At 33.1% G+C, this 20,612-nt stretch overlaps 3 protein-coding genes and 1 non-coding gene across 5 annotated transcripts; 2 read left to right on the top strand and 2 right to left on the bottom strand.

Annotated features, from left to right (window-relative positions):
• The first annotated feature begins 1,561 nt into the window (after window positions 1–1,561).
• On the top strand, window positions 1,562–4,364 carry LOC11428346 (uncharacterized). 2 transcript variants are annotated; one of them, XM_003610029.4, is made up of 3 exons: window positions 1,562–2,038; window positions 3,091–3,324; window positions 3,737–4,364. In XM_003610029.4, the coding sequence occupies exons 2-3, from the start codon at window positions 3,241–3,243 to the stop codon at window positions 4,142–4,144; spliced, it is 492 nt and encodes a 163-aa protein (XP_003610077.1). In that variant the 5' UTR covers window positions 1,562–2,038; window positions 3,091–3,240; the 3' UTR covers window positions 4,145–4,364. The 2 variants fall into 2 exon arrangements, with proteins under 2 accessions (XP_003610077.1, XP_039688864.1); XM_039832930.1 differs by lacking the exon at window positions 1,562–2,038 and adding an exon at window positions 2,105–2,780.
• A 509-nt stretch (window positions 4,365–4,873) lies between these two features.
• LOC11444192 (peroxidase 16) lies at window positions 4,874–6,578 on the bottom strand. Its single transcript, XM_003610028.4, has 4 exons — window positions 6,313–6,578; window positions 6,018–6,209; window positions 5,696–5,861; window positions 4,874–5,596 (listed from the first exon to the last, which is right to left on the bottom strand). The coding sequence occupies exons 1-4, from the start codon at window positions 6,517–6,519 to the stop codon at window positions 5,190–5,192; spliced, it is 972 nt and encodes a 323-aa protein (XP_003610076.1). The 5' UTR covers window positions 6,520–6,578; the 3' UTR covers window positions 4,874–5,189.
• A 1,843-nt stretch (window positions 6,579–8,421) lies between these two features.
• Window positions 8,422–8,493, top strand: TRNAK-UUU (transfer RNA lysine (anticodon UUU)). The gene has a single exon. It is a non-coding gene; the product is annotated as a tRNA-Lys (tRNA).
• A 1,597-nt stretch (window positions 8,494–10,090) lies between these two features.
• Window positions 10,091–20,280, bottom strand: LOC11431044 (villin-4). Its single transcript, XM_024781873.2, has 23 exons — window positions 20,078–20,280; window positions 18,775–18,888; window positions 18,504–18,603; window positions 17,446–17,514; window positions 17,104–17,340; window positions 16,797–16,974; window positions 16,587–16,719; window positions 16,086–16,248; window positions 15,853–16,000; window positions 15,618–15,718; window positions 14,477–14,632; window positions 14,135–14,203; window positions 13,964–14,032; window positions 13,729–13,866; window positions 13,487–13,615; window positions 12,937–13,084; window positions 12,794–12,804; window positions 12,561–12,701; window positions 12,059–12,184; window positions 11,909–11,974; window positions 10,941–11,268; window positions 10,639–10,835; window positions 10,091–10,505 (listed from the first exon to the last, which is right to left on the bottom strand). Exons 2-23 carry the CDS (start codon window positions 18,828–18,830, stop codon window positions 10,392–10,394), a joined length of 2,877 nt encoding a protein of 958 aa, XP_024637641.1. The 5' UTR covers window positions 18,831–18,888; window positions 20,078–20,280; the 3' UTR covers window positions 10,091–10,391.
• Between the last annotated feature and the right edge of the window lie 332 nt (window positions 20,281–20,612).

Genomic DNA, 20,612 nt, shown 5'->3' with positions numbered 1-20,612 from the left:
CTTACGAGCAGTATTGTCCTGGTCTTTGTTTGTCAATTTAATTTCCTTTTTATAAAAAATCCCTAGATATAGAGATACATTCATAATAAAAAAAATATAATTGGTTCATCAATCTCCTCGAAAGAAAACATAAATATCACATTTTATACCTTAATCAGTATGTGATGCAAAAGATGTGTCCAACATAGAAATTGAATTATAAGATTTTGTGATAGTGATGACAGAAAAAATAAAGATTGGTATTGAATAATAGTACTATATAAAAGCTATTATAAAACAATAGCATATAAAGTTAAAATAAATATTATTTTAAGAAAAATTATAAACTACGAGAGAAGTTTGCTTATCAAACACATATCAATTGATCAAATTAGTGACAATCTTGTGCACCTTTTGGTTACTGGGTGTTGATCATTTTTTTTTTTTTTATAAACCATGTTGTACTAATTAGATTTGAGTTAAGTATTGATGGGTGGAAGAATACAGGGCAGACAGGGACAGACTTTGGATATGATAATGATCCTCTTTAGTTAAGTATTAACTTAAGAAACCGACAAAACTTAAAAGTAGCTATAAGAATCATGAACTAATTGAAGAGACAAAAACAAACGAATAAAACAGCTGCAATTAGAAGATGATAAGTGGTCATTTGGATTTATATCATGAGAAAAAGAATCTTTTATTGGTTTGGATTGATGAATATAATAATAATAATTTGTTGATTAATATACAATAATAAAAAAGAGTAGAAATGAAGAGAATTTAAAAGGGCATGCAATGCACGGAATAAGTGGTGGTGAGTGGGTCTACTTTCTTTAGGGCTTGTGCCTTTGTAAGGCTACAAAGCGTGCATTTCCTCAACAAGCAGACAATGCAAGTTGAAATCTAGGATTTGTTCTTTAATGATGCATTATGCATGCATCCCCTTTCTGTACATTTTTTGTCTCCCTTTTTATCCCTTTCCAAAACTGAGGTTTACTTCAACTTTGCATTATAAACACACAAAAAGTGTTTCCCTTTTTCTCATATTATTAGAGGGAGCACAACATCGCGTGAAATTATTTAAACAAGCTTCTAAAATGGTTAGACTCCCACAACGTGCGGACTAATGTTCAAATATTCACCGTGATAATTTGTATGTATATAGAGTGAAATAATGACTATCTATCTATCTATCTATCTATCTAACAAAAGGCCATTGGAATTTTTACTGCTGCAGGTGAATTTCATTATTTTTAATCCCAATGACAGTATGACACAACACATTGTTATTCTGCATGTACGGAAATAACAATCAAATCTCAATCTCAATTGCTGAATTTCCAAAAACAACCAAGTTTAGATAGATACTCCATTGCTATAGTGTAAAGATAAAGAAGCAGTAACTTTCATATCTTGATCAAGTCTGAATACATTGTCTGGAATATCCTGTTCCCGGTCCTACATTGGTTGTTTTCTTTTTATTATATACAATTTTGTGGTCCCTCTCTCTCTCTATCTCTCCCCATCCTCTCCCACATTATTACAGTTTAGCAACAATATATACAAACAAATACAATCAACTATAGTATAAATTATAAACACATGTTAAATACAAAATATTCATATTGTAATATCTAGGAACATACATCTTTTTCTTTGTCTAAAAAATCTAAATATCATAGTTTCACTCACATATACAGACACATTGCAAACTACATCCATCTTTTTCTTGCAACAGCCTGTCAAGCATGAATTATTATTAATCCCATGATTATAGTTTTAAATTTGAGCTGTTTTCTTTGTTGTTTCTTAGTGAAGGGTTGAACACAAGAGTTTTGTTGTTTTCTATGATATATCTTTCTCAGGATCCCCCATGTTGTTGGATTGATCTATCCTTTTTGTCTCTCAAAGAGAATAATGAGATAAATGACCAACTGTATAAATTAATAATATTACTATATTGGACTTGAGTGTAGAAATGGTGGCATGAGGGAGGAAGAAGATGTTCAATGACATTCACCAGAGAAAACTGCAATTCTGCTACTTCTTATTACAGGTATGTATTGTATTAGACCTACACTTCACAGATACATATTTCTTTCCATTAACTTGAATTAGATATACAAACCTATAGTTATATTTTGGTGTTTATGTGGAGTTTCCAAACATATATATATGGTGCATGTGTGAAGATGTTGTAGTTCTGAAATTTAATGCTTCTTTTAGTCCATGGTGATACATAAAAAATTTCTGAAGAATAACGTGAAAATAAGTTGACTTGCACATGTCCTTGACTTGTAATTGTAAACTCCTGCTAGTATCTAGTTTATGATGCCTTATGCATAGATCAGTAATTTTATGGACTTACATTCATTTTGATATTTAACAAAAACTGTAGATATGACCTCTCTCATAAATTTTTTCACTGTGATTCCCCCACATAACTTTAGGCCTCACCTCGTGTTGGATTTTCTGAGGCCAGAGTTGCAGATGAATTAAGTACTACTGTTAAGGGCTTTATGGTAGGTACTGCCTGCCACTGCTGCTGTCATCATATAATCATAAACTGACATGTTAGTTGGTTTCATTGTTGCCTAAATCTATTGTTCATGTTACATCCTACTTCAATTTTCATGTCAATGTTTTAAAACAGACCGAATCGGCCAGTTCTACCAATTGAACCGAAAACTGGCCAATTCACTGGTTGGTGGTTGGTTTGATTCATGACCGGTCCTGTTGGATTTTTGTTTCAGTTTCTTGCCAAAGGCACTGACTGATTGTGGTCTCAGCTATACATGGTTACCTACTAATTTGATCTCAACAGTTCCAAAATTTGAGTTTCTAGTTCCTTTTAATTGTTCTTTTTTTTTTTTAAACTGAATGTTGTCCCCATCTTCACATTGTAGCTTGAGAGATCATGACCTATCTATAGACTATTTTCAACTAATTTTCATAAGTTCTTCAGGATAGCCTATAAAACCTGCATGAAAACGGTTTTAGTTTATTTTTATTTTTTTGTCATAGAAATATATGTGTGTGTGCGTGTGTATGCTTAATTAAGTTGTTTAACCTTACATGATTAATGATGGTTTTAATTATTGTATTTAGGTATGGGAACCAAAATTGAATGTTCCATAAATCTTGTAGCAACCTTGGTAAAGAGCAATAAGTTAGCTGTGGGAGCATTATTATCAGAACAAAGGGAGGCTGACCAATAACCATCATAGGACTAGAATCAATAAATTGCAAGGTCCCATCATGGATAGGAGGATGCTTGACAGAAACAACATAGAATCCATCAAAAAGACAATGCAGATGCATGAGGACATCTTCAAACACCAGGTATCCTGAAGATGTCATATCATTGAACTTCTCATCTTCACAAATGTTAAATTACATGAAAAGTAAAACCATAGTAGTACTAGTTGCTACTTGGTAGGCTTATATATGTTTCTATTTTCTAAAAAATTCACAATTTTGAAAGTTTACTATCTGCATATTTTTTATTTTTTCTCTGTTTTGCTTTTTTAGGAATTAAATACAAGGACGAAAAACATTTATTTTTTGTAATTTGTTTTAAAATAGAAACTAAAATCGGACAAAATTTACGCAGGACTAAACTTGAAAAGTCGTAATTTTATAGTGACTAAAACATTCTAATTATTAAAACTCCTATTGATTTCGAAAGGACATTATGATCTACATTAATTTGAATATTTACTAGTTAGCAACCATATGATTTTGGAATTTGCAGGTAAGAGAACTTCACAGAGTATACAGTGTGCAAAAGATGCTGATGAATGAGCTAAAAAATAAAATTAAGCAACAAAATTTTTGGAATCCAATGGATGACATAGAAAAACAATTTTCAAGAGGTTTTGATCTTGAAAAGCCAGCTGTGGAAAACACTTTTATTGGATCATCACTTGGCATTGATGAAGGTGAGGTAGGGACTAGTTCCAACACTGCTGCATTTCAGAGCTGTAAATTAAGCACTTTTGATGATTTTAATGAAGAATTGGAAGTAGATTTGACACTAAGCATAGGAGGTAGCCAGCTTAAGAATTCTAATATGAAACTTCAATTAGGAGAATGCAGTGACACAACCAACCCCATTAGGAGTAACAGTGTGACATTTACTCAAGGTTTACAGCTTAAATAGAAGTTTATTAACTTGTTTGTTTCTTTGTATTTGTAACCTTTCAACTCTACATGGACCACTGAATTTAGATGGTTCATGTATTCACATTCTTAGATTAGTTTCTACTTTATTCTAATAATATAATGAAAAGTTGATACACATAGATCTATAACCAAGTGCATTTTCTGTGCACTCCTAGATAGTTGACTTGATTTGCAGTACTTACATTATTTCCTAAACTGTCACAAATTACACAGTTTTGCCTGTTCAGAAGCTCTGAATGACAATGTGTTCTCATTTCTGTTTCATAATTTCATCACTCAACATTAAAAATTTATAATTCAATAGCGGTTTGTCCAATGGATTTTAGACAGGCTTAATGTTTTAGAATTTGGGTTGAGCGTAACTCAAATCTTACAAAACTAATTTGTAATGTGAGGATTATCTCCATCACTTATAAACACCTTTGCAATTCATATCCTATCCAATACGGTACTATTAATAAAAGTTACACCAATAAATGGTAAAATACCACTATCAGATATATATCTTTTCCAATTCTTATAAGTTATATCACATCAGATGTAATAAATATTTATATATAGAATTGGTTCCATATTTAACTTGTTTTATGTTTTGCTTTTGGTGTCATTTGAAGCAATCATATGGACCAAATCAAATTATCAATGCCTCTAAAAGGTTGATGCATTATATATAATGTGACGTAGTAGTAACTTGAAGCCAGGAATATACCTCAAAGAACTCAGATAATTTATTAAAAAAACAATGAATTATCAAATATACAAACTCAGAAACCCCAAAAGAAAAGATGTTGATGGAAATAGATTCCCTGAATAACCACGTGACGCAGTTACAGATCTCGACCATCATATCAAAATCAATGGTCAAGACCATTGAAAACAAATTATATAAACGTGTAATTTAAACAGTTCAATCTCGAATCAATGGTTGAGATTGACTACTCCATATAACTGCGTGCTTTTATTAATGCAGAGAATCCAAATCCGAACCGGACATTGATGGCATAACAGTACTACTACTTTTTCTAGTTGGGCCTGGTGCAATCAAACCTAATTTCACCTTGATTACCAGTTTTAACACCAACCCTTCCCAACTTAGTAATAGCATTAATAAAAGCACTCTCAAAAGCTTTTGGATTTGATGCAAATAAGTTGACTGTAGCCTTTGACCTTGAATCAGTAAACAACACTTGATCAGAAGTGAATAGACCTTTTCCTTGTTGTAGATTCTTGAAGTATTGATTGTCAAACTTTTGAGGTGAGACAGGATCCATGTTTATTGCAATTCTAGGATCAACTCTTATAGGACACATTTGCCTAAGCTGGAAAGCATATTGTAAATTTAATGATGGGTCAATTCTACTTCTTGGGCTGAATCCGTATATTCTATTTGAGAAACGGTTGCAATGAGAGAATCCAATTGTATGTGCACCTAAACATACATATTATATAATATATAACACATCACTTTTCATATATAGATAGAATTAAAAATAAGTATATACTATATGGTAAGGAAATTAATCAGTACCTGATAATGCAACCATATCCGTTTGAGAGAGGCCATGGAGATTAAACATGTTATTAAGCTGATTCAAATTGAAATGAGGGCCAGGTAGACTTCTTTGAACACTTGCTATAGTAGATACTCTCCCATCACGCCTTCCCAATTCAACATTATAAAATGGCCCCCCTGCCTACAATATTGTACTAGTTAAACTATTTTGGTAGACTCTATTAAACTAATGTTCTTATTAATAGTTTGTAAATATGCACAAAGTTTTCCTTGTAAGTGAATTACAAATACTACAACTACAAGAATCTATTAAAGAAAGTCATGAAATGAATGGTACCAAATTGACAACATCCCTAGTTGCGAGAGCGAGAATATCAGCACAAGAGACTTTGTTTCGGCATTTAGGATCCCTATCAACTGCTGCCTTGGCCTTAACCACCGTGTCAAAACCATCACCAGCTAGTGATATATCATCAGGATGTTCCCTCTCTGCCTTCGGAGTTGCAAGCAAAATCGAAGCATCACAACCCTGTAAAAGCAAGTATCTATTTAGCATATAAACATGCACAAATTTCTCATTAATGTTTAATTAATAAGAAAATAATGAAATGAGAAGTAAATTACAGACATACCCTGACAAAACAATCATGGAAGAAAAGTCTAAGAGTGGCAGGAGCAGTGACAAATGTTTGTTGAAACTTCTGATTCACGGCAGAACGAACCAATTGTTCGACATTGGGGCATACATTGTTATAGAAACCACGAGTGAGTTGAGCTGAGCTTGTAGTAGCTGTGAGGAGAAGAAGCAATGACAAGAAGACAAAGCTTGGAGCTTCCATTGCTAATGAATGTTCTGTTTTGTTGCTACAATTGTTGTTTGCAACACAGTTATTTATAGTTAGTTAATATGGCACTAACTTGAGCTAGCTTATGCAATAAAATAAAATATTGTATAATTGACATGTAATTAAAAAATTAATAAGAAATAAAAAAGGGTTACACTTTTGAAGGGGCATGATTAAAGAATAATTGATTGATGAGAATCAAAACGAAAGTCTGTTACATGGACAGTCTGGCTAGAGTGATATAATTTTTATTTAAGAGTATGTGTCATATTGCTATGTTATGGACTAAAGGATGATTGGGGTTACAATATTGACAAAGTACCAAAAAGACTTTAAAAATTTGAAGACTATTAGAGTAACATAGTATATTGCGTGAAGCATCTAAACTAAACTGCTTGGGCAGCCAGAGTTTACTATTATAATATGGGGTGGTTGGTATGCACGACCAAGGATGTGCATGTTCATGACAACAAAGAAAACTTAATTTATGAACTCACTAGGAGAAAAAAATATATATTGTATTTTCACAAAAGTACTACTCCCACGGCCACTCCTCCCTCTCATCCCTCTACTAGTTTAGAGACGAGAAATGGCATTTTCATACTTAAATTTGATATCAAAATTTAACAACAATTTTAAATGGTTAATGCAGTTTAAATATGTTTTTAAGGTTACGTAGATGGGTTCAATATGTATACACATAACAAAATAGTAAAGAGAGAGTGTAGGGTTCATAATCCCCGTTCGCTACAAACACCTCTAATTTCTTCACTTCACAATGGGACGTCTATTTAACTTTGTGTTAAATAGGTGAAACACTTGCCTTTGTAGACAAATTTTTATTTGTATATGCATATTTGGACACCTAAAAAAAATATGATTAATGATGTTCAAAATTGTGGTTAATTGATTTTTTTATTTTTTTTTAAACCTTGGTTGATAGTTAATAAACTTCAAAATTGTGGTTAATTTTATTTGCAAAATGTTCGATCATATCTCATGGTAATCAATGCTAGCAACATTCATTTTAGCACACAATTTTTTTGAACACGTACTCACTCTTTCATTGAGTGAAATACACGTGGATCCAACCAAAGAATATATCACAATAAAGTGGTCTGATTCATGTGTATTTCACCTAATAAGAATGCTGCTAGCATATTCATCTCACAAACAAACAATTCTGAAACATTGGAATTACATGTGGTTAGAAACTAATTACTCTTCTTTGGTTCTACAAAGCTTTCAAGAATCCTCTAATATATTGTCCTTTTTTTTTTTCGTCCTAGTCTCTCTTGGTGTACTTCCTCCATCTTGTTATATTTTGGTACGAGTCATCTTTGAATTCCTTCTCTGTTTTTTTCTTCTTTGCAGCAATATTGTACTCCTTCTACCATAATTTTATTTATTTATTTATAATAATCATCATCATCTAGCCACAAGCAAAATGATTAGCATATATATATTGTAGCCATGCACATGCAAGATGACACATATATGAGTATAAGCCAGCATAAATGAACAACAGATAAGCTAATTAATGTATTAATAATTATGGTACCACGAGGTGATGCATGGATTTTCACCATGACTTGCGCTTAACTCATAATATCATCGTTATCAATCAAATTGTCATCCCACTAGCTAGCTGTAGTAGTGTGTGGTTTTAGAATGAAAGAAATTCACTCATCAAATATATTAAGCCTTACATTACCTGTTGACTGTTGTGTCACCACCATGTTCAGAGCTTATTCAACAAAACAAAAATACAGAAATGTAACATAATATTCCTTCTATAAAATTGTTACACCTTCAATAGTTTCATACAGCGTTTTGTCTGTTGTCAAATTTAATAGATAGAAATAATTAAATAAATGTTGGAAAAAGTGAACAGAAGCCGTCTTAGCTCAGTGGTAGAGCGCGTGGCTTTTAACCACGTGGTCGTGGGTTCGATCCCCACAGACGGCGTTCTTTTGAGATCTTTTTTTTTTTTTTTGTAAATATATAAATTTGAACTTCCTTGTTACTGTAAGGATTTTACTTGGTTGATTGAATATGTCTGTCTACACTTGCAGTGTAATTTTTTACATATTATCAATCAAATCACAATTATTGATATATAATATTACATTGTTGACTAACATTTGTTACTACAAGTCTATAAATGATCTTATAAATATTTTTCAAAGATATACATGCATTGCATGAAAAAATAAAATAAATAAACAATCTCCTGAATTGTAGTTAGCCCATTCAACCCAATATGAAAATCTGCTAAATTGTAGGCTTTAATTTCGATTTTCCATAACAGTTGGCTACTTTAATCAAGGAGGTTTAAATGGAACATGAATGTAAAAACTTGCTGGAAGACAGACACATACATTCCTTTCATCATTCATTGCCGTGGCAACATGCTACCTGCAGATAAATATTTCCTAAAAGACTAGTGAAATACTTAAACGGATCAATGCATATAACTTATTTTATTTCTGTTGAATGATCAATGTGTATCACTGTATATGTAGTAGATGACAAGTATCAAATCACAGTAACCATACCAAAATTTGATAGAGCAGAGTTAAGGGCTGTGACATCATTCCAAACTCCAACTGAAATACATGTGTAGTATAACTCTATATCTGAAAATGAAAAACATTTTCTCCTCAAACACTATTGAAATCCTTGTAAACAAGGGCTTCCCTTTCTATTTTCTAATCTATTCAGAATTTCACGACAGAACAGTGTAATTCAAGGATTACGTGATTCAATTTTTATAATATAATGTTATGTTATGCGACGAAATATATTCATATAATGCAATTATACTCATTTTCACCAATATCGGCCATAACCTTTGCTTTCTTATCCAAAGGAGACCACACCACTGCATACATTACTAATAAATTAGAGTAAAAACAGATTAAACAAGCAATCACTAGTGAAAAATATTAATGATGTAAATCCGAAGAATGCAAATATTTATGTACCAGCTACCGAAGGTTTCTTAAATGTGGGATGGGGAGGGAGTTATTGTCAGAAAAGGTTTATGTAATACTCCGTTAACAGGTAGAAATTAGACAAGGAGAAGAAAACAGATAAGTACTTTAAGTAAGGTTATGATCCACTCACAAACTTAGATAGATACTATTTAAAAATACAGTAATCGTTGTAAAGTGTAAACCCATGTAGAGGATGATCTAGTGATATGCAAAAAGGATCAAAATGATCATTTCTTATACAGAACACAATAAAATGATTTTCTTTATTTCTAGAGTAAGTCTGCTGCATCAGTCCTTGCAACAAAACAAAGGAAATGAGCTATTAACTGGAGATTGAACTGAGGCAAAAAGGGGAGCTTATTGACTAGAGAAAGCCGCTTCGGTCCAACTGCTTTAATGTTTAGTATTTTGAGGTCATTTTTAAATTGGAGTTGCAAAAGGGACTTGCATGTCGGTGTAAGACTATTTTACATTGACAGTGCATGTCCATTAAACTCACGCTTGCACACACGCGCACACACACATATATATATACCAAGAAAATGTTAGCATGAAACACAAGGAACTTGAAGAATAATTTTAAAGAATATTATTTAATTTCCAAAATAAATAATGTGTTGAGTGGCTTTTACACTCTGCTGTACAAACTTCATAACTCAACTATCAATACAACCTTCCTATTGCAAGCTCAATTGCTTCACCAAAAATACTTTGAATCAAAAAATGATTAACAAGGAACCCCAAAAAGACAAGCTCACCAACAACCCTTGTTGCCCTACAAAATTAATACGAAGCAGCTATGAACAAGAAATAATCCTATACATCAAACCACTGCAAGGAAAAAGTATGTGGTTAAGTATACTTGACTCAGAACAACTGAACAGCCATTTTGAGTTTGTTCTGTTTCCATTTTGGCAACTTGTAAAATTCACTCCTAGTCATTCCCAGTCTCTCTTGGAATTCCTCAGGTGATAGATAAGCCTGCATGCCCCAAGCTCAAACAAGTCAGAATGAAAATGAAATCACAATTTAATTATATCATTTAACCTGTAAAGAATAAAGTAAAGAAAAAAAAAAGACAAGGTTATATGTTGACATTGTCATGATAGTATACCTCTCGTTTAGTCACGTCAATGTCTGGCATAGGATCTGTAGAATCTGTTTTAACACTTTCATATGGGTAAACTGGAAGACCTTCATTATCTTCAGGTTCACCCTCGTTCACATCTTCCTGTATAGTAAGAGATTCTTCTCGGCTGCCCGTAGAATTCTCATTGTCACTGTTTGTCTCAGGGTTTGATTTGGAAGTATCTGTGCTCCCATCACATCATAGCAGCTCAGAGAAGAGAATACGCATTTTACAAAAGAACAAATTCTAACATATAATAAAATCACAATGAACTCGTCTACTCATACCTTTAAGTGACCGAGGAATCAATTTTTCTCGTGCTGATGGTGGTTCAAAAGTAGAAGTAAGATGAGATATGGCTGATGATTTAGGTGCCAGCGTTGCTAAATCTGGTGTCTTAGATTTTGGGTACAGTTTTCTAATCATTGGAGGTGGGGTTGAAAGGTTTCTAACATTTGAGTTCTCGAAAGTAGCTGCCAATGCATTGAAGGCCGGAGATCTTCCTCTCACACGAACACGGTCAGGACTAACAGACATACTGCGAGAGCGCTGGGATTTCTCTGGCAAACCACCAGACCTTCCCCCATAAGATACAGATGCTCTTCTTTTGGGTTTCTGAAAATGTAGTAACAAAACATATCAATGCAAATGAAGAGTGAAAGTCCAAACTTGCTCTTGAAAACAGACATCGAGACCTATTTCAGTCTATGGTAAATGATAAGTATCGATTTGATTGTCAAAAATCTCAAATGTTAGGCTAAATTAGTCTTTTATATGTCCTTAAAAGCCATCGCAACAAAGACTAATTTGATCCACATCTGTAATTTTTTAGAGTCAAATGAGTACTTTTCATTTTTCAAGAATAAATAGGTCTTGTGTTTTTTTAGTGCAAATATGGTTCTTTACTCTACGATCAAAATATTAATATGAAGACCAGGTGCTTTCCCTACATTTGTATAAGTGGAGCAAAGAGTAATGTTAAAATCATCTGAGATAAAAGTCAGAAGAGTATTTTCGTGTCTATATCATGCAAGTTTTTTAATAAGTTAGGAACAATATTATATTTATTTAGTGGGAGGCACTAGACCATGCACGCCTCAACGAGGATTTGAATTTTAAGTCCCTTCAGAAAACAAAGCTAGGCAATCACCACCACTAAGCTAGCACACAACATGCAAGTGTGGTCTGATTTGGACACACATAATACAAACGCAATACTCATGATTGTAAAGGCAGCATTGACTTGATGACTTACAACCAAAGGTGGAGTGCCCCCATTTTTCATGATTGCAAGCTTCCTTTGATATGAGTTTCCCAGCATCTGCCGTAAAAAGGAATTCTCAATTGTCAGAACTTTAAGACTATTGGAAGTCATATAATTACGCTATTGCACTGTAAAACTTACTGCAGATTTTGCAGAATCCCATTTAAAGAAGCGAGTGAAGAAAGGCGGCTCGCTGCCTTCCATGACAATATATATTGGAGCAGAACAAGATATTGTTTCTAGAAGAAAATCTTGTTCGAGAAATTTCTGTACATTTCCAAAATAATAAGTTAAGAATTATACATATGACTTCCGATCTTGTCAAAAAATAAATTACACATATGACTTCAGAAATACTAATACGGAATAAAAGACATTCAGTGCGCTAATTTTGAAACAATAATTGCTTAAGATCTTTAAACAATGATTTCGACAAGGAAAAGCTCTGCCAGATTTGCAGTTAAAATGCTTAATGGTGTTTTAACGATAAAAAAATGTCAGTTAAATCCACAATAAAAAATTAAAAGGAGGAGCAAATAACCAAGGTGTAAGATTTTAGGTTGATGAAAAACTCTTGAAAGTATTAGGGACTAAATTATACCAGCATGTTTGTTAGTTCCAACCAAAGCAAAACCAGTTATACCTCACCAATTGGGAGAGCCTGCACTCTACGTTTGGGGTCAACCTGCTGGCCAACCCACACAAAGATTTGAGAGTGACAATCCAAGATGAAGATATCTTCTGTCATCAAATCATCCTGGGAAAAGTTGTGTATCTCTATCACCTGTAAATAAACATTTCCTTCATACGATGGGATCAACTCAACACAAAATATTAAAAAATCGTGCATTTGAACAGATCCATGGGTGCACACACCTTTAAATTTCCTGCATGTTGACATCAGGCAGGGAAAGAAACCATCATAAATAAGTCAGTCATTATTTGCCTTCAAGAAGAAATGGGCGTGGGTGGGTGAATATCAAACAAAACTACCCAGATAACAAGGTATTGGTCCTTACCTTCTGAGAAATTGCAAGAAAATAGGTGAGGATCATTTTCAGCTTCCCTCACAATCTTTTGACTGGAATATTCTGTTTTCACTCCTAACAATTCCCAAAACTGTTCAGTTTCTGCACCTTCCTTTTGTGGTCTGCATTGTAAATCCGGCTGCAGACAATTGGCAAGCATATGTGTTGATAAAGACACAGTTATATTTTTGCATAATTTCTGGGCTGGGTAATGTGGCTTGGGAAAATAATGCCTTCTGGGATCAAAACCAAGGCACTGGAAAACTGAGGCAATTCCATATAGTCCAATGGCAAGTTTGGCAATAACAAGTTATCTTGGGGATTCATAATCTCTTTTTTACATGTTTTTTCAAACACTTATACAAGTGTTTGTCTTAAGGAAGTCAAATAAGCTCAATATTTTCTTAACCACATATATGCAAACATATAAAATTGTTCAACGCGAACATGTTAGTCAGTTTTTTTAGGAAAAAAAAAACATTGTGGTGTTTGTTTGAACTATTCGAATTTTTCACATATAAGTATCTTGAAACATACAAACCTTAATTAAATCCAGCATTCTCTCAGCGAGTTCTTGGTCATCAGAATTTGTAAGATTTCCATACCATGTAAAAACAACGGACTCACTCTGAAGTATGTAGCAATAAGAGGAATTCAAGGAGGAAGCAGCCTGGTTGACGAAGACAATGAAAAGAAAAATTGTGATTATTTTTATTTTATTATAAATTGCCCATACAAAATGAGGGGCTAGAATGGCCACTACAAACAGACAAGATGACATACTGAGTTAACTTGTATAGCTTGCATACTCTCTGGTCCAGAGCCCTGGATGCGAAATAATGCAACACCATCTTCCTTGTATGTCTCGTCTGGAATTTCATTCTCCGCAATGTAATTCTTATATGCATCACTAAGTCCGCCCTGATGGACAGTTGAAATAAATGACCAGTATTAAATAAAAAATAATTCAAGCTATAAAATAGCTTTTTCTAGTTACACCAATCAAAATCCAACAAACCTTAAAAACAATCAAGCTTTGGAGGATGGAATAAAATTGAATTGTTTCACTGCCTTCATAAATACGAGCCTTCAATCAATTACACATGGATAACATCAGTAAGGACATGAGAAATGAGCAGAAATAATCTCTCAACAAATTGAAAATATCAATTTAAGAAAAAAAAAATACCATAGATGGAATAAACTTCATTGATTCGACCATTTTGCTTGCTAGTGAAAGACATGAGGCTCTTTCATCCTAATTTCAACAGAGAGCTTGTAAGAAACGCAGGATAATGCAATTTTATAACAAGACCAAATTAGTTTATGCATTTATTCAACACTTCCTGGTCCCAGAGCAGTTACCAATTTTGTGTATGGTGTAATAAAATTGATAAGCTATAATTCACTAACATAAGTTTCCGCTCCAGATAAATATTTTAAGACAGATTTTGAGATTTTTATATTGAATAAATCAACACAGACACACACATTCAGAAAGAACTGGAAAAAAATACTATAAATCTTTCACCTCAACACTGTTCTTTCCAATCCATGTTCCTATAAGATGCTCCTCCCTATCTTCTCCTGGATATGAATACTGAAAGATGTAGCAATCTCCGCTATAAAATTTTGACTGGTCAGTGGCTGCGAGAAGATTTTTTTCTTGACCATTCACACGCCAAACCTGAGAAGTTATGGTATAACACTTGTCAACAACATAAACAATTAAGCAAAAGAAAATGTTGGAAATGAAGTCTATTATTAAAATCACAATCAATTCATCCAAGTAAGGATAAGTACAGAACATGTCTTTTGAAATTTCTCAAGAGATTTTGAATCCTTAAATCCTTATGTTGTAGAATGTGAGAAAATTAATTGGAATACCAAGCCAAAAGGACGCTACTCAGAATAGCTTTTTCAATCCTTAAATGAGGTTATATACCTATCACTAGTAGGAGAAATAAATCATTTTACAGTTGACTGGCTCCTAACTTAATCGCTAGAAAAAATCTCTAACATAGTCTTATTATGGCCCCTTTAGTTTCCATTGATTTAGTTTTGGACTGTAAAGGACAATACCTTACCAACTGGAAACTATAGGAACCAAACCTTTGTGGAAAATGGGGAACAGTGGCTTATTGGGTAGAAACAGTATGGGCAAACCCAAACGATTAAGAACCTATACTTCTATGTGTGGAACATATAACCCAAACTAGTGAAAAAGTAGGGACTAGGAACAATGTCTAGTAGGGACCAAACACAAATGGATAAAACTACAGCACCAAGATCTTATTTTAATAAAAATTCAGTGCGGTAAGAAATTATCCCAGGGTTGATAGTTAGCAGATAAATCAGGTAAAACAAGGGCCCCAAGTTTGATATTTCTACATCCATTTTGTGTAGGAACTGTGAAGTGTGATGCTGGCTATTTGAAGCATATGATAGAATATAGCTCTTGTGCATTTAAGTTTCTCATTTTGATGATCATCTTTAGAATGGGGTAGAGTTTTGAGAATATAGTGATTGGAATTCTAAAGATTCTCCCACTAAGAGAAATCAAATACATAGGGGATATAAGACCACTGAAAAATTAAATATAATACTGATAAAAATTGCATCATGAGATATCAGTTGCGATGAGTTATTTGATATAAAATGTATTCGAGTACTTGTAAATGTCCCGTGCAGTCAATGTAGGGTTGAGGTTCTTCTTTTACTGGATCAGCTTTCACGAGGCCCTTGACATCCAATCCTTGACGTTTAAGAAGTGCTGGAAACAAGACACAATATTAGAATAAGATAACAGTAGGGAAAATGATGCTGAAGAAACCTATTCAGAATACCCCTCAACAAAAAAAAAAAACCTATTCAGGCTAGTTACATTAAAGTTTATTTAAAACTCACCTGCTACCTTGCCACGGCCATCTTCAGGCATTGCTGCATTAGTTGTCTGAGGCCAAGAATCAAATTTGGACCTGAACATCACTGTTTCAAATCCTTCCATTACGCGGATTATCTGGGATTTTGGTCGATTGGTGCTACTGACTAGTTCCTGTTTTTAACCAGCAGAAACCCAATAATCATTAACACTCCTAACAAATGCTCAACAATACCGAGAAGTAAAGAAGAGAAATTACATCTGTAGATCCACTTGCGCTTTTCCTTTCATCGAGAGATGTGTTTCGTCCTATCCAAACAAACACCTCTAACCCACAATCTAAAATATAGCATTTGTTGGTGTCCAGTAATTCCTTTGTCAAAGAATCGGTTTCAAAAGGCTCTGCCTTCCCCTTTTCCACACTGGAAAAATGATAATTTTATTATAAATAGAGTATTATAAAGTCTAATGTTTCGATATAATTTCCTCAGTGTAGATGTCACAATAATTAGAATTATTTCCAAGTCTTCTGAATTATCAACTTAAGCAACTTCAGGCTAAAATGGTAAGTTTACTACCTTTTTATATTGGTAAACAACATAAGTTTACAGAAAATGGGGAATTAAAACAATGAAAGAGGAGAACTATAAACACACTTAAACATTAATGAGTTGCATCCAAATATCATTGCTAATAAGTAAAGGAATATATTGACAGTGTAAATGAATATATCAACTGAAAAACTAAAAGAACATATTACCAAAGCAACTTTGGAGGATGAGAATCAATTGTCTTATCATCATCACTGACTGTTTTACGCGGAAGAGGAGCAAAGCCACCAAACAAACCCCAGAATTCTCCAGATTCAGAGTCAGCCATCAACCTTCCATCCTCTTCATGGAAATTCAAATGTAAACATCCGATACACAACAATGACCTTTAGAACATCCAAATATAATAGTAAACTTACCAATAGAAGCCACTTCACATTTCCCATCATGGTAGGTATCCTTAATATATTGAACAACTTCCAATGCTTTAGCCCTTTCTTGAATAGATGAATTGGAACCATTAAATTGGAAGATTTTTGACTCAGTATCAAGAATAAAAATATCATCATGGTTGAGTGAAGATCGAGCAAAAGGAACCTATAACCAATATAAATATTTAATCAAAAGGTAGAAACTAGCGTTTATATATGTGTGATTGTCTATACTAATAATGTGCAAGTCTCAAACCTCAATGAATCAATAACAGGGGAATAATATCAAACTTGCCTCTTTGACATACACAACATGTTTCCCTTTGCAGACAAACAACCGTGTCTTATGTTCTTCAGCTTCAACATGCTTAAAACCAGAGGCAGCTCCACCTTCTTGTGGTATAATACATGGTTTGAAATATGACAGGAACTTCTGAGTTTCATGACCCTGTACTTCACGATACTGAACAGCACGTCCTCCTAGAACTGCATCCAACTCAACTGTTTTGATGGCTGCGGCACCAGCTTCATCCTATTTTATAGTTATGATCACCATTGAGTAAATGGGAAAATTATAACAAATAGTGAACTAAAAACAGGCGAAAGGGGATGACAATATACGAACAATAAAACTTACCTGACTGGTGTCTTTACCAAGCCAATAATGAATATCATGGCGCAGAGCACCACTTTTTGATGCCGTTGTCTACGTGAAGATGATAAAGAAAAAGAAAAAAATTAATACTGATTAAATACATTGTTGCATAATCTATTATGAGGGAGTACCATAAACTCAGAAAAATTATAAATTACTGGATTAACAACATTATCCACAAAAACCAAAGAACAACAAATAGTGTGAATCTAGCCTAAATAAGTGATAGAGGTTTGAGATTTGAACCAAAGATTTAATAAATTATATTCCTCAACAAGAGAAAAATAAAACTTGTCAAAAGAAGCCATCAATGTCTTCATGTATATTTAAATTTAAGACAAAATGTTATATGTTGTAAATGAAGAAAATCATTGTTGCAACCATCATTTTGTCCCAAAACTCAAAAGCATGAGGAAACAAAAGTTCCTATTAAATAAAACTGACCCAGTTGAATTAGATTCCTGTATGAATTATTTTATAACACAATTTCCCTTTCCTTGTATTTCTTAATACATGACGACAATCAAAGGACCTGGCGGTGTAAATATCTAAGCTTCAGAATTTTCTCTTATATAAGTGTTAGCTGTCAATGGAATTAATGGCAAATCAAATTTTATAAGATTGCACATTTATTTGTAAATAGTCAAATAATCATTCTATCAATTAGCATAATTAGCTGTAAATGTATATATGTCAGTTTAGCTAATTTATTGGGTTGAAAGTCAACTTGAAAGCTTGTAATTGCATTGTATTTATATGAGAAATCAGAATGAAGAGGGACACAGTTTTGACCCTCATTTCTCTTAGTCTCTCTGAGTTTAAACATCCCTCATTTCTTAGTTTCTTTGAGTCTAACATTAGCCCCATAAGAACAATAATAACAATGTCGATAGCATTGTATATAAGTTTTGTTTTCTTAAAATATCAATCTCTATATAACACAGTAATAATAAACAAAAAAACAAGTTTCTTGCAAATGTGAATACCGACATGAGGCTAGCATTATATGAACGAAAAGTCATCGAGAACACGTGACTTACCTTCAAGATCACATACGAGTCTCCAGTGAAAAACTTTCCATGAGAAGACTGAGGGATGGGAACTGGATTAAAGTTCTCAATACGCCATATTTCAAGTCCACTATATATGGTTAAGGAGAAGAATGCAAAAGCATTGAAAAGTGTACGAGCATAATTGAAACCAAACATTCACAACTAAATGAAGCATCAAGCTTGAATGAATTAATATGAGAATGAAAATATAATAAATCGTAAACAATGCAATACACTATTTTCAACTTGTACAGGATACTCTTTTTGTCCGGCTCCCTTGAGAGCTGGGTCCAAATCTCTCACAGAAATGCCCATATTATTCTTCTATTGTTTGGTCTTTCACGATCTAGCTTGAGTCTAGCAAAGAATTGCCCTGAAAGGAAGCCACCAGTCATATAATCTCAATCATGAAAACTAAGCTTTGAATAGTCTATAGTCGTCAATGATATTTGCTTCAATTATCTTTTTCCATGCAGGAAAATTTGGCTAATGAGCAAACATAATTTGTAAAGAATAAAAATCAATTTATAGGATGATACAGAGGGTGAACATTATTAATTGATCCTTCAGCATACAAAAATTGATAATAAAAGATAGAATTGTAAGCCCAGCCATTTATGTTTTCTCTGCTACCCATATATGCACTTACGCCGGAGAAACAGTAAAAACCGTTACTAACTTAACTTTATCATAGTTAACTAACATATTGAGGTATTGTAATCTTCTAGGCATATCTTCAGCTGATATTAATAGCCCACATAATGTAAACTCAAGTAAGGGTGAATTCTTCACCACCACTCATCTAATCTCTTCACCTTCCATTCATTTAAATTTAAATTTTGACTGCACATTGCAGGAATAAGAGCACATTTGAATTCTTTAGTGTGTAAATGACTATCTCTATCTCATGGTGTTTCATAACTCGTAAGTACAACTAAGATCGTGAAAGACTACATAGATATTTGATATGTAGTGGTGCATGTTTGAACCTGCAATTCTTCACTTCTTAGTTAGTGTGGGTAAGTTTCGCCACTAGAATTATTTGAACCAAAAAAAACTATATATTCATGGTTGTTTGCAAAAAAATATTGAATACACGGATAAATATGAAAATCTTTAAAGGTTCCTTATGCTAAATGCCAAGTTTTCTAAAAAAAAATCAGCAGAATGTGTTTGGCTTTAGAAATTGCATTTTCAATACTTATCAGATAACATTGTTTACTCTTTCTACTTCTATTTCTGTCATGTTGTGTTTTTGACATGACACACCTAAAATTAAGGGAAACAAAAGGAATAGGAACAGATCCAATATAACAGACAAAACAAAATTGTTCAAGCACAATTTCAATAATTCAATGCGTCTATGAAACACAAACAAATATACAGACACCAGACACACTAATGACACGGACACGTCTACACGGATAAAAAAAAAAACTTGAAAAAAGTAAAATAATCACATTTGTAGGTGTCATGTCGGACACGCCAAGCAATGCATTCCAATTGTTGTAAGAATTTGGAATTTAAGAAATGAAAATGAAAATGGATAGAGAAGTACCTACCAATTTACAAATCTGTAAATTTCATTGCTGTTTCTTCTTGGAATTTAGAGTCGATTATTGTTTGTGAAAATTTAATTTTGAAAAAAAAAAATGTGAAAATGTAGAGAGAAGTGAAGGAAATGAATGAGCGGAGAAAGAGTTGTGGTAGTGGAAGAGCGCATTGTGAGGATTGGATGCGAAAAACTAGAAAAACCGGGAATGGGGGATTGTCAGTTAATTTACCGCCCAATCTTATACCTACATATATCATTCATTTGAATTCATAGATAGATGGATTAATTTATCTGGTCGGATAAAAACCATCTTAATTTACCAATTTAAATAAGAGAAATGTTAACTTGTGCTCTTAAGGTACATGTTAAGAATTTCACTAATAGAAATTATGTATTGATAATTGTGTTAATTTATTGCATAAAAAGTTTAATATTTATTTTTTTTTTATTAAATTTTTACCATTAATGAAATGAAATTAATGCTTAACATATGCCCTAAGGACACAAGTTAACATCATCCTAATATCATTTTCTCTTTATAA

This window comes from Medicago truncatula, chromosome 4, assembly GCF_003473485.1.
Source record: "Medicago truncatula cultivar Jemalong A17 chromosome 4, MtrunA17r5.0-ANR, whole genome shotgun sequence".
Classification (NCBI taxonomy): domain Eukaryota; kingdom Viridiplantae; phylum Streptophyta; class Magnoliopsida; order Fabales; family Fabaceae; genus Medicago; species Medicago truncatula.
Note: the sequence above shows the minus strand (reverse complement) of the source record. Positions and strands in the feature narration are given on the sequence as shown.

What these genes read in the sequence shown, in the direction of transcription:
- LOC11444192 (XM_003610028.4), bottom strand. Translation starts at nt 6,519, where the DNA reads ATGGAAGCTCCAAGCTTTGTCTTCTTGTCATTGCTTCTTCTCCTCACA. An exon ending in TCCATGATTGTTTTGTCAGG is followed by an intron (nt 6,210 to 6,312) that starts GTATGTCTGTAA and finishes TTGCTTTTACAG; the next exon opens with GGTTGTGATGCTTCGATTTT. An exon ending in GGATATGGTTGCATTATCAG is followed by an intron (nt 5,597 to 5,695) that starts GTACTGATTAAT and finishes ATGTATGTTTAG; the next exon opens with GTGCACATACAATTGGATTC.
- LOC11428346 (XM_003610029.4), top strand. Translation starts at nt 3,241, where the DNA reads ATGGATAGGAGGATGCTTGACAGAAACAACATAGAATCCATCAAAAAG. An exon ending in AGGACATCTTCAAACACCAG is followed by an intron (nt 3,325 to 3,736) that starts GTATCCTGAAGA and finishes TGGAATTTGCAG; the next exon opens with GTAAGAGAACTTCACAGAGT.
- LOC11431044 (XM_024781873.2), bottom strand. Translation starts at nt 18,830, where the DNA reads ATGGGCATTTCTGTGAGAGATTTGGACCCAGCTCTCAAGGGAGCCGGA. An exon ending in ATGTGAAGTGGCTTCTATTG is followed by an intron (nt 16,720 to 16,796) that starts GTAAGTTTACTA and finishes ATTTCCATGAAG; the next exon opens with AGGATGGAAGGTTGATGGCT. An exon ending in GAATGCTGGATTTAATTAAG is followed by an intron (nt 13,085 to 13,486) that starts GTTTGTATGTTT and finishes AATTGTCTGCAG; the next exon opens with CCGGATTTACAATGCAGACC.